This window comes from Varroa jacobsoni, unplaced genomic scaffold, assembly GCF_002532875.2.
Source record: "Varroa jacobsoni isolate VJ856 unplaced genomic scaffold, vjacob_1.0 scaffold_945, whole genome shotgun sequence".
NCBI lineage: Eukaryota > Metazoa > Arthropoda > Arachnida > Mesostigmata > Varroidae > Varroa > Varroa jacobsoni.
Window position 1 is genome coordinate 158,915 of NW_019213847.1, and position 13,383 is coordinate 172,297.

Consider the following 13,383-nt stretch of genomic DNA (forward strand, 5'->3'; position numbering starts at 1 on the left):
ATAAAAAGAGAAAATAATACCAGTTATTTATGCTGCCCATGCTTTTTTACTAGTAAACGGTATGTTTTAGCAACCTGTGAACGGACACGTAATTGTAGGCGGACCTAGCCAAACCGAATTCGATATTATGCGAGGCAACGCAAGAATGTATTGTAAACATACGTTTTAGTGGAATCAAGGTAATAATTGCTAATCGGTCTTGCGTAGTGGCTCTTTGACATCAATGAGGCATGTCCATATATGTCTGCTGCGATGTTCTAGATGGCGTGTGCCTAGAACAACCCCCGAAAGCAACGATCATCTCGTAAGGCAACTTACGAAGACTTAGAAATGCCCATTTAATATTCTAGACATTTTAGTAACACTGGTAGTACTACAGACAGTCATTCTGCCAACTTTCGCAGGTGAGAGAAAACAAGCACAGAAAGAGAAACGCGTTAAATTTGATGAACATCAAGTTGTATGATTACGATCGTCACAGTCTCTTTTTTTTTTTTTTTTTTTCGAACAGAAACACAGCGGCAGAAAATAGTAATTTTATCGTTATTACCTGATGTAGGAAATCGACTCCCGATACCCGCGATAGTCTATAGCGTAATTAGGGATTATCAAGAAGTATCTTCGAGGTTTTGATTCTGTACGAATAGATTTAGGGATATCATACAGATATAATGTTAGAACTGTTTCATTTTATTCAAGTATCAGGTTTACTTCTACTTAAGAGCAAAAAAAAAAGCGTATACTTGATCAGATGAAGCTGAGATGCGACCCCTCACGTTCATCAAAAGCAGCAGAGTAGAACCATCGATACGCGCTTTCATTATCATTAATTTGTCAATTCTTTCTGATTTTTCAGATGCTTCCTTTTATTTATATCATTCAGCTGTTATTTGAACATTTCCAGGAAAAGCCATGACATATCTATCGTGAAACCCCTTCCGGAGACCGGTCTGGCCAACTCCAAAACGGTGATGGTTCGTTACTGCGCATGCTTTAGGCACCATTGTTCCGCGGCTGCTGTCTTGATAGCGGCCACGTTCGATGGTCATCGATCTGAGGTCTGGTCACATGGTGCAACGTATCAATATATGTGTTAAATGTTGTAACGACAAATGGTAATTCAATAGAACTGAGTAATATTCTGGATATATCCTATTCGTCAACGTACTATTCACGAACGGATATTCTGGCTCGGTCAGATCTTCTCTTCTTTACCACACTGTAACAGATGTTCAATTATTGCATCTATTGATCACCAAAAATTATAGTCCGCGAAAGGTCTTTGGGTTGTTATTATATTTGTATCATTTTTGTTCAATAAGCCGAATCTATATCAATTTTCTGGCCGATTATCATTGAATGGCAAACAAATGTACGATAGAGGGAACTAGAACTTTGAGAGGGAGTATCGTGACAGGTTATGTACAAGACAAGATAGCAGCATAAGGCCATTAGAGATAAAGTATTTCCGCCCCCTACTCGTTACTCCAGGCCACTGAAATTTTCTCACCGTAAGTACTGCTAATAGCAAATCAGCTTGCGCATGTATTGATATCAATTATTTATTAACAAGGTTTCTATGTAGACTGAACCATTGGTGGCAGTACTCGAAAAATGTCACCCTAGCAGATGGACCCACTCATCAGTCAACCGTGGCGAAATGGTGCGGACCATTAGACGGTCGTATTGACATATCATATTTGTAAGGAATTATGGTAAAACACAACTATTGAAGGAGAATACAGAAGTATTACTCCAGTGCAATGGAAAAGGAAAACTGAATATCAGGTATGAAAAATTAGCCCTATGAAATTTAGCGATTGAAAATGATGGCACTTGATTCTTTTAGGCGAGCCTCAATATCCGGCGGATCTGTAACATTCGTATTGTTTTGCCGTCCTCAACAATCGGCTCACAGGTCTAACTTGCGTAGCGTATCGAAATGTCTCTCATTTCTAGTTATCTCGCTCTTCGTCCGGCTCATACTTCAGACGGCACAGTGTTACTTCGTTCCTGCACATTAAAGCCGTGTCTAGTTATTTAAGTACCGACGCCAGATGGACGCACGCTACGTGCCACTAGTTAATGAAACAGCTATGCATAGTCTCACCTTTCTACATCGCAGCCGGCTAACGATACTTACCTCGTTCATGGTGAGTTCCAATGAGAATGAAGCGCACATGCTTTTCTTTGACGGATCCTTCCACTGTATTAATGGCCTTCTGTATGCTAATTGCCTGACTTTTCTCGAAACTTTCGCGTTCTGAGTCCAGCGAGTTGGTTCTGCGCTGTACGAGACTCTTTGGCAGTGTGGCCATATTCGTGCCGTGTACACGTCACAATTTTGACTCTCTTCCGCTTTACGATCGGTTTTTGCTACGCGATAGGAAGTCAGGCCCAACTGTCGAATAATCTTGTCTACCTGCTGACTGCTTCCGTCTTCCAGCTTCTATTGTTTCCGTCGAAGCGGTTTTTGGTAAAGTTTATTTTGTTATAATGTATACGGTGCTACTAAGGTACGTATGCTGTCGATGTTAACGTTGAGCGGACGCGCAATAACTGACTTTGAAACCGAGCGTTTCGCACCTGGCCCGCCCCTCTGTAGTATTCTAGTGCGGGTACCTTACCGTGCTGAACGAACTACCGCCCTTCACTGCTGCTGACGACTATGTAGGCACTTCGATACACAGTAGCTCACGGGTGTCTAAAATACTAACCGCTACACTCACTACAACTATAAAGTTCTGAGGTAATCACTGACACTTTTACTAATACCAGGCTAATCTGGCGCAGCTGATAGCTTTGTACACACGCTGTCGTTTCCACGAATTAGCGAGGGTCCTGAAGAAGTAAGAGTCAAACTCTCAACTGTACAGTTCCCTTCCACGCGTCCACGCCCTCTCAACGTTGCGATGTAAATATGCGGCTGTCAGAGTTATCGGATCTGCTTCGGAATCAGTCAAAGAGAAAAAGGTTTGTTGGTAGTTCAGTCGCAGAGTCTAAATATCCGTCCTAGCAAAGTTTTGTTTGAGCTATTGCTACTCATACATTGAATGCACCACTAATCCGCTAAGTCTGTGCTGATCCGTTTCGGCTGTATCCCTAACACCTTTCAGGGTTGTCTCCTGTTTCTGTCGACCAGCCACACAGATCAGGTGTGTGTGTGCTTCAAGCGCGAGGGGTTTCAAGCTGCGCTAACGAGCTAGTTAAGCCATCTGCTCATTCGTTAGTCAGATCACTTGAAAAGTATTGTTGTACCTTATGTAGGTACTTTCTCTTTAAAGATGGACCATTTGGCCAAATTCAGCCGGCGTCTCTGACTCAGCTGATGGCTTCGGTCGCTACGGCACCGTCTGCAAATGACGATAGCTGTATGGCCTGACATCTTGTCTCAGCAACCATTTTGTTGATTATTTCGATTTTTAGAACAGTACCAATAGTTGGTATGCCCTTGCGATACGTATCTGTCTATATCTATATGTATGTGTGTACATACATATATATATATATATACATATATATGTGTGTGTACACACATATATAAACCACCCGTGGGAGTTTTGTTTACATGAGCTGCACACTCATTCGATTAAAAGTGTGCACCTGTACATAATTCGTGAATGAACGTACCACTGTTGTTGAAATTCGAAGAACTCAGATGCCGGCATATAACAGTGATCAGCCGCTGTCCACGCTGGTGTTTTCTTACGGGCGGAATACCGTGTGGTGAAAACAGATCACCCAACTGATAGTACACTAATCCGCATGTGACTAGTAGCTCCACTTTTTTTTAGCAAAGGAGAGAGGGACAAAGGAGAGAGAACGAATCCAAAACGCAGTTCTAACGAAAGGAATAATTTCTATTCACTCGATATCTTCTCACGACGAAGAACCAATTCGATGAGCAGCGGACGATCGCAGTTGAGAAGTCAGCAGCTTCTCCTGTGCTACTCTTATGACAACTCCGCAGCAGTTTTTGTTTCGACTGTCCGTCTTGCCGTCATCGTCTGAAGTCCGTGTGTCTGCTGCACGACGGTATGTTGCTGTCGACACACAGGAAGCGTCTCGACTCGAAGCACACGACAGCGTCGGTCGACGTCCGCCGCCTGTCTGGCAATGGCGGTTGCCCCGGAAAAGGCGACAGCCAAAAGAAACAACGGATAGCTAGTCCTCGTTTCGACGTTGTTAGATACCTCGGTCGCTCCCCGCTTTGTAGCAGGAGCACGCACGGCCGTGCTGGAAGCCGCGGCTGGCGGTCAACAAACACTTGCTTAGCGGCGACGACTGCCTATTTACCGCTTCTACTATGAAAGCTATTACCGTTTCTATCATTAGCACTACTACGGTCGCTGGCTGGCTGGCTGGCTCAGCGAAGAGCAAATAAGTCCGACAACCGGCTGGCTACCGGAGAACCAGCCGTCCCGTTGTTGTAAAGCAATGCTCCTTGCGTGGACGACTTCCCGATTTGTTTTGCTCCGCTTGTGGCTTGCAGTCACTAGCGGACTGAGGTAGAGCAGGGCTCCTTGCGGCAGAAGTAGCGCTCCTCAAGAGGAGTCCAAGAGCGGCCAGCCTGGATTACATGTACAATAGCGCACATAAGCACAAGCGGGATTCTCGTCGGAGTGCTATCGTTTTTGCAATAAAGAACGCGCTGAGTCGCGCTAAGAGCAGGTTAAACGGGCAAATTTATCAGAAACTCGTTGACTGTAAGCTGTTTGTACGTCAAAGATAAACCGGAGGAGCCACAGGAAAAAAGTTTTCCATAGAAATATGAAGAGATGCTTGGGCTAGACTATGGAATGGATATTGCACGGACGGCGTATTAAATACAAGCTCCTTGTCTGCCTGGCCGGAGTATGTCTGCATTTATTAAGTCAACAACCGACGAAATGTTTGCACCTTAACGCATAATTAATGCTGGTGGAATCATTAAGTTATGGCGGGTTGTGCGGAGAAAAAAAAACGTTGACCCAGTAGCTCGTTGCAATTTGACTGTGACGAGTACACACTTCGACAAGTTAATAATTAATATGATATACCCGCAAAAAGCCGGTCTATCGAATCGCGATGGCCATACAAACTTTAACTTGAATCGCGCTCGTTATTCCCAATTGAATGATTAGCTACAAAGCACAACTATGGGAGAAGTGTAATGAATTACGATCTTATTACCCTTTTTGTCGCTAAGCCAATGATTGCCATCGAAATGAATTTTTACAGTAGGCATACAATGCTATGTTGCCCCCACATCGGCCAGGTTTTACTTTCAAAGCTTTTATTTGTTTCTCTTTTTTATATAAATACACTTAACTCGTTGTAATGTAAGTGCTCTGCTGATTAATTGCGTTTCTTTATCAGTGCCAGTCTTAATCCGCACAGAACAGTGCCGAACTTCCACTAAGAAACGTGATAACTAATTTTTTTTTATAACTATACTTTTAAGCTTAATTCTATCTCGGTACACCAGAGAAAGGGGAACTAACAAACATACAGACCTACTATAAAGAATATAGCTAAATATAAAATAAAGCTTTTATTTAAGGGAGCAATGTCGTGCTATAAAAACTATCTGTAAATGCTCGACGAAAAGGATCATTGGCAGTTGTGACTTTTACGTTGGCGCTCGTATTAGTACGTAAATAGTTCATTATATAATTGTAGTGGTCCATCTCAAAAGCTGACTTCTTGCGTTATTAGTATCTTGCGAGTTATAGCGACTCGCTAGAAAAATTTAGAATAGGCCAAATGAATGGATTACATAAATACACACGTTGCATGTGCGTGTTTTGGGCCGTTGGTCCTATTGATTAGAGGCCCCCGCGGCCAAGAAGCGTTCACGCTTGCCAAATAGTTGGGGTGTAGACGTTTGGACAACGACAGAGAGCAGCAATATTGAAAATCATTGTCGAACTAACTCAGAAGAACGCCTTCGAAGTAAAATAAGGGTAAAAAAAAAACAATACATTAAAAACGACGCTAAAATAATGATGGACTGCCCGAGCTCTAGTTTGTGCTAGGGTCAATATGACGTGAACGAGTCTAATCGTTATAGGCCTAGTAGAAATCATAATAATGTTGGTGCCCCGTGTAGAATATCGGTACACTCCTATAAACATTTTCACACGTCAACTATTCAATTTATCGACACGTTAGAGCTGTATTTTTAGGTTGCAGATTCTATCATAATATCGATGATTGTATAGCTGAAACTCGATTCGCCGGAGCCATTCTGTGTATTGATTAAAAAAAAAAAAAAAAAAAAGAGCGCTATTAAGATACCCTTCCTGAGTTTCTCTGCTATTGTCTGTCGTCGATATTGCTAGACAAGCCCATGTATTAAACACTTTCCTAGAAAACATGCTCGTATAAGGTCCGCGGTTTACGGACACAACGCTTTACTAGCTCGGTAAAGGCTATTGTGTCTGGGCAGCCGAACAAAACCTTGTTCCGGCATCGATCAAGTCGGCGAAAATGGTCGAAATGGCAGTTTGAGGGTTGTCTCGATTTTTTCGATTGTCTGGATTTCTCTTATATGGTTGTAAAGTAACAACGTTTTGATCGTTCCTTTGTTGCGCCGTCACCCCTGTGCCGTGCTGATTATAGTCGAACTCCTGCAGCATAGTTAGTTACCTTTTTATCCAAACAGATATGGACACGAGTCGAAACATAATGTACCACTAACGAGCCCCGAACTAATGATACTTTTGGGAATTACGATCGCTACTAATTGGCAGATCTGATATACAATAGTCGAAAAGGGGACCATCCGCTCTCATTGGGAGTCTCAGGCAGAATTTAGCATCTCTTCTATCTCAGATTCTCACCGGGATGGATTAATATTTTTGTTTTAACCTGAATCCTTGATGGCCGTTCGCCTCTTTCAACGAAAGGTTCAGCCTTTCGAGTACAACAGAGTAACAATGAGACAACAAACGGTCTGTTTGGTTCAAAATAGAATTAGGCCGGATGTACTTACCATGGTCCTTCGTTAGCAACTTGCGACGCTGGTCTGGGCTTTACGCTGGAATCAATGTCCTAGCAGAATACTATGATCTTAAGCTTCATAAATAGATGACATATATGAGCTACATAATTTAATGTTATTAATTTTACTGAATCGTTCCATTTTACTATACATTGCTTTAGGGTCGAAATTAAAATGATAAATAAACCAATAGAAATAAGTTCATTCGACGTACTACTGCAATAAGATACCTTTTGATCATTTGAAGTTACGTTGAGTTAATGCCATGAATTTTACATATATCAGCCACAAGATTAGAATCTAGTTGCTTCCTAGTTGCGAGCCTGCAAATGTTCACTGTTACATTCAATAGAGGAATGTTTTGCTTCAAAAGATGAGCACATCCATACGTTTGCGTTCGTCACTGTTAAGCATTCAGCATTGCATAAAAGTACTTTAGGCAATAGTATTTTACTATTGCTCAGTTTGTTAGAGGCTTATCAGAATAGTGGAATGCAGTGGGGAAACCAGATCGGTCCTCTGCAGAGCCCTCTATGCCCGTCGACAGGCAAACGTGGATATACACTCATTGAAAGTAATATACCAATTAGTCAAATTCGCTTGAAAGCGGTAACGATGACCTCTTTTTTTCCAACTTCTAATAAATGCACGGTCACTATAAAACCGTCCTATATTGCATTCAGCAGGAAGTTCTGATTGTATTGAAAAAAAAAATATTTCTCCGCCATTTCGTCGAAGTGGCCCTGCTTTGATGAACATAATTCTGGGTTCTTGGATGAAATTTTCATACACTTCGAGGCACAATCAATCTCATTTGGTACTTGCTTTGATTACTTTTTTTTTTGCCATAAGTTCAGCTTTCTATCGAGGTTTTATTTAAAAAGTTATACAATTTGACCTTCGTCTAGTGGTTTAGAAACCAACGGACGATTTAGTCCAGTTTATGAGATTTATGGGACTAAATCGTCCGTTGCCCTCAGCTCGCAACAATACAAGAGAGCAAAAAGTACAGCTGAGAATCGGACTTTTTCTCGCAGCAGCTTTTGAATTGTAACAACATTTTCATGATATTATAGTAAAATATTGTATGTTCCATAGATAAATTATCTAAAAAAACAAAGAACTTGCAGATAAAGCCTTGCAATTAGTCGATATTTTTCGGAGACAACTTGTTGGGAGAAGAGCTTATAAAAGGGACGTCATAGGCTTTGGATGACAGGATTCAAATCTAACCTTGTCAAAAAAAGAATCTCAAAATATCGTTAAAGCTTTTAAGTATGAAGCCTCTAAATTCTAGCCATCGAACTTCATATAAACATCAAGGATACTTCAGTTCTTTTTAGTTATAGGAGGCTGATCATTATTTTATTTGGGACGCTTATTATTTAAATTCTACCCCACTGTTATTTAGATCAAAATCGAATGGTAGAATATTATATCTTTGCATTGCAATGACCTTCTCGACGTTAGTTTCTTTATGAGGCGTATTTAGAGATATCACCAACTTACCTTGTCCTAATAATGAAATGAAGAATAGATAAAAGTTAACTAAGAGTTTTTCTTTCCTACTGGAAGCCCACTCTGCAGGTAATAAGTAATCGAAATACGCCTCCTTCGAATGCAAGACTTAGTTAAATTCTATTATTTAAATTTGAAACGTTTGTTTTTTAAGACGGCTGAAGGTAGACTATGTATTATCTGTGTTGATTACCGACCAGCGAAATATTTAAATTTATATAATACGTCACGTTTACAATGAACACACCAGTATATTTGTAAGATGATTTACTGTATTTGTTCATACAAAAAACAAAGGAGTAGCGATTGATATACGCACATCAAGGGGCTATCGGATACAGTAGGTGGAACAAGAATTGATAGGTTTTGCCATCGCTGAAATTAATTTTCCTACGATTTTTTTCCGTATGTTTTATAACTGCGGAAATTGCACAGTTGGAAGGCGAACTGCTCTGCGTGGACGAACAAAAAAAATGCCAAGGCATCAAACCAGCTGTAATGGCTTGGACAGTAGCTGTCGCTGGTTGGCGGAAGAAGACTGAGATTGCCTTAGGAGGTGGTGACAATGGATCGTCAAAACGATCACGAGAGACCCTGGTCACCAGCGTCGGCGTCTTCGTAGTCGTCGCTATTCGAATCCTCAATGATGCTTTCCCTAAAATGTCCGATAAAGTGTTTAACAATAGGGTCTAGTTCCAAAAAGGCTTAATTAATAAAGTTTTTGGGCAAAGATAAAAATGTATTAGTTCTAATTTTACTTGATGCTGACATTGGTAGCGGTTTTTTTTTAAAGGGGACTTCATTTGTTACTAACATGATGTTTTCGATCTGGATAGGGTCAGTGGTCTCAAGAGCAATTTCGAGATCTCGAATCCTCTGATTTGCGACCCGAAGGCATGTCTGAAGGTGCCGCACTTCCTCAATCAGCTCCTCTAGCTGAGAATCCTGTTGGTTAGTTAACGAAGAGAGAGTATTAGCAGAAAGACAATCCGTTACAAGCTCTGCCGTCTAACTTATGACAAGTTGTTTGCACTTCAGAGTCACAACGTAAAACGTATTTATCTTGACTCAACAAATGCCACATGTATAGTTTCACTTGACTGACATAAAGACGCTGAAAATGGAGCGGCAAACAATTTTGTCAGCTCAGTCTTTCTCAGAGAACCTTTATATCGTCAGCGATCCTTATTGATACAAACAAAATCTGCATTCCTTTGCAGCACTCCTTGATTAGTGCTACAGGATTTTAGAAAAATCTCATTTATACTATTATCCATTTTTTTCACGCATACAAAAATGTAATTACTAGAGTTTGTCTTTCCATCCTCATTTGACAGTTTCGATCGCGCGCTTCAGCCAGCTCGCGACGCATATCCAGGAGGCATCTGTGAAACGTAGACAGAAAAATTTTTGAAGCAGATCATTATCAGATTTTATATATCATATAAGCGTTTTGACGCTTATATGATATATAAAACGCTTATATATATATATATATATATATATATGTCAAACTGCATGAAACTAGCGTATGACTGCAAAATAAAAGAGCAAAGTTCTCCGTTGCCATCTTTTTTTGGAGTTGCTTTTTCCGATTATGAACCTCATTATACGCTTACCGCTGCTGATTTGTCGTTGTGATTTGTAGACTGGCCTCCCTTTTCTGGGCTGCGTCGAGTTCGCGCCGGGCGTTCTCCATCTGGTCTGACAATCGGTTAAATTGTCCCTAAGTGAAAAGAACGAATAAAACAAGAAAAAGGTTACCTTCATACATCACTAATTAGAGTATAAAGAGACAGCTCTCCGAATCTGCTGCAGCATAGTTCACTACACAGAGATATTGCAAAGCTGTTTATGTCATTGGTTTATGCGCCGCCGATGGCAAATACTACCCGATAGATCTTATTAACTTAAGAAAACTTATCAGGTTTAGCGGTTACCTGCAATTTGTGCTTGTCCAACTTCTCTGTTTCTAGTTTGAGTTCTAGCTGATTCGTGCGAGTCTCAAATGAATTCAGCACGGAATTGACGCGGCTGTCTTCTTCGACCTGCTTCTCGAAACGGAGCTGTTGCAGTCGCGATTCCAAAGTCTCAACTTGAGCCTCCAGTTTGACGATCTTCGTTGCCGACTCTTCTCGAGACTCCTACAGTGTTGATTAATATACAGGTCACAACGAAGCAACGCTAACCTCGTAGTTTTCGGCCACTAGTTCAAAGCTGATGAGGGAAATTATTTAAACTGTATTGCACTATCGTAAAGAGAGTTTTTTTTTAATACTATTTTATTTTATATATATATATATATATATATATATATATATATATACATATATACAAAGTCCATTCCAAACTAGTATGCTCCCTCAATTTCACCCGTATACATCGGTAGCACTTCATTACAGCTAAATGTGACAAGGTCTAGGTGCAGTCCGTTTGTAGTACTCAATTCGATATGGGTTTTGCGCCCAAACGGCTTGCTTGGTAATTTTTTTTCATGCATTGCTACAGAGTTGCCTTGTACGATGTTTGCAGAACCTTTTTTTTAAAATCAGCTTGATAATTTTTTAGAAAGCTAAACTAGATACACATTTCTGCGGATACAAAGCAACGACCAGCGGAGAAATAGAATTCCGAGCACTTGTTTACCCTCGGAAAAACTTTAGTGATGTAATTTTACAGTAGTGTACATTTTAGCCATCTACGCGGATGTAACAAGCAAATAAATCTAATAGAAAGTAAGATTTGCACGACTCACGCATTTCCATGTATTGTCGGTTCTGAATCAGCAACCAGCTAAAAGTATAATGGTGCACTCGTTCTAAAATAGGTTTTGTGTTATTCGGAATTGGATGATCCCTTATTAGGCTACCGACCTGTTCACTGGAGTTGATCGACACTTGCTTTTTGTATCGGTTGTCGAGTTCAGCGTTTTCCAGCACCAGGTCATCGACCTGACTTTGCAGTAGTTTATTTTCGTGGGAGAGCTTATCAACTCGGGTCTGCAGGAAATGCCGCGTCTGAACGACCTGCGAAGCAGAAAGGCGATTTGTTCATTTTGAAACGAGCTTAGAAAATGGCTAACGTTTGCGTCAGCCGAGCGAGCAGGTAACGCAATATGGCGTAATGAAAAATGCCCGGCAATGAGGGGACGAGAACAAAAGGGTTTAACCCCCATCAAAAAGTAAAGACAGCTTACGAACCTGTTCCAGAGCTTGCTCGAGTTGTTCACCCTGAGCTACAGCGGATTCTTTCGCACGTTCGGCGATCTCCTTTAGCTGGTCCGCTTCCTCGGCCTTTTGTCGCAACCTAGATACGAAACGTATGCAAAGCCAATCGGAAAGAAATACCCCTCATGCCATTATGGAACAAATCAACCGAAGTTCGTAGTGATGAGTCAATCTACGCATACGTATAGCAGAATAAATAACCTGACAATTATGATCCTTGCCGTAGTAAACGTACTTGCTGATCTGCGTTCGAGTGGGTTGAGTGACCCGCATATGCTCGATAGTGACGCGAGCATCGCGTAGCAGTACAAGAGTTCGATAAAGGCAACGCTTAAGCCGTTTCTCAATCCCGGCTTGATCGCCCAATTCGTGAACCTATGAAGAAGCAATTATAATGAAGTATATGAATTCTACGGGCCACTTGATTTTCGTCCCTCGACCCCATCTTAGATGCGTGCGTTCACAGCAAATCTGCGCACGTAATCAAAAGCTCTCAGCGCCGACCACCTCGCTCAACGACCAATTGCGTACGGCGCGGTGAGAGTCATTCTGAGTACACAGGGTGTCTTGAAAAATGTATACATTATGACAATTTAATTAAATTACTTTTTTCATCACAGTAATTGATGCTCGTAATTTAAGTTTGCTACAAGAGTCTATTTGATCGCTCATTCGGGAAGATTTTGGCTAGGATGGAAAGTTTCAACTCATAGAGCGTTCCGTCCGCTACCCAGGCTTAACGTTGACGGATTCTTGCTTGTGGGAATATCTTGAAGATAACGCTAGAAAAGCGACTACACTGAAAGATTTTACAACAACAATGGGATTTTTGAATGAACAGTTTACTATTTCGTGCAGCATACTGAGCACAATGGTAACCATTGTGAGCATCTGTGGTAGGAGGAATGTTATAAGTTTTATCTATACCCTTTTGCAATCTACGTACTAATTATCACAAGTGAAGTTACAGTATTTAAATTGTGCATACATTTGTTTACATAGTACGCGTGCCCGATTTGAATGTGAGACTGGGTGGCTATGCGCGCGTATATTGTTGGTCTATCGTAAAGTCAGTGCTGGCTTGTTTTTTATTTTGAACGCAGTATTAGTTAGTAAGCATGTCACAATCAGTCTATCTTGTTAAGCTAACAAGCATTGCACTTCAACTGACCTTTTCGATGAGGTCTTGTCGGTTATCTTGAAGTTCAGTATTTTTGCGCAACAGTTCTCTTCGCTGATCTTGGCACTCCTTTAGCAACTGCTGATAATGGGCTACCTCCTTCTGAGCCGCCGTCTTCAGCTAATTGAACAATGGGTTGCAGTTAAAAAGGTAAATGCACTTTGTTTCAATAAGATCATTTTGCATTTTGTTAAAATAAAATATTGGTATAGCAGTGTTTACCTATCAGATACGCACAAGTCCATACGAAGATGAACCGTTATGCCTTTTACCTGCTCGAGCTCACGATCCTTGTGCTGGATATCCTGTGTAGATCTATCAGCTTGTTTTTTGATCTGGTCCTCAAGATGCTTATTTTGTTCACGTAGCATGTGCAGCTGGGACTGTAGATCTTCAAGGTCTTCTTTCTGACTGCTCATTACTTCTTCCAAGTGTGTTTGGTGGCGTTTGAGGATACCCACCTGTAGTAGACA

The 13,383-nt window shown here is 41.1% G+C and overlaps 2 protein-coding genes across 5 annotated transcripts in view; both read right to left on the bottom strand.

Moving 5' to 3' along the window:
• The window catches only part of Hip1 (Huntingtin interacting protein 1), a 21,885-nt gene extending 17,426 nt beyond the window's left edge, over positions 1–4,459 (bottom strand). For 2 of the 3 annotated variants that reach the window (XR_015312974.1, XM_022841729.2), the window contains exon 1: positions 2,144–4,459. Coding sequence is in view for 2 of the 3 variants with exons in the window: in XM_022841729.2 (XP_022697464.1) it covers positions 2,144–2,318 (175 nt within the window). In the remaining variant the exon portion in view is untranslated. The remainder of the gene's footprint in view (positions 1–2,143) is intronic. The other variant, XM_022841728.2, reaches the window with a different exon arrangement.
• Positions 4,460–8,755: 4,296 nt separating this feature from the next.
• The window catches only part of LOC111265231 (uncharacterized), a 28,641-nt gene continuing 24,013 nt past the window's right edge, over positions 8,756–13,383 (bottom strand). Inside the window, exons 8-17 of one of the 2 annotated variants that reach the window (XM_022841726.2) lie at positions 13,183–13,371; positions 12,902–13,030; positions 11,966–12,105; positions 11,704–11,809; positions 11,377–11,529; positions 10,444–10,647; positions 10,123–10,229; positions 9,810–9,888; positions 9,318–9,448; positions 8,756–9,158 (exon numbers count right to left, since the gene is read on the bottom strand). In XM_022841726.2, coding sequence (XP_022697461.1) covers positions 9,086–9,158; positions 9,318–9,448; positions 9,810–9,888; positions 10,123–10,229; positions 10,444–10,647; positions 11,377–11,529; positions 11,704–11,809; positions 11,966–12,105; positions 12,902–13,030; positions 13,183–13,371 — 1,311 coding nt within the window. In that variant the 3' untranslated portion in view covers positions 8,756–9,085. Of the gene's footprint in view, positions 9,159–9,317; positions 9,449–9,809; positions 9,889–10,122; positions 10,230–10,443; positions 10,721–11,376; positions 11,530–11,703; positions 11,810–11,965; positions 12,106–12,901; positions 13,031–13,182; positions 13,372–13,383 lie in introns of those variants that run through there. The other variant, XM_022841727.2, reaches the window with a different exon arrangement.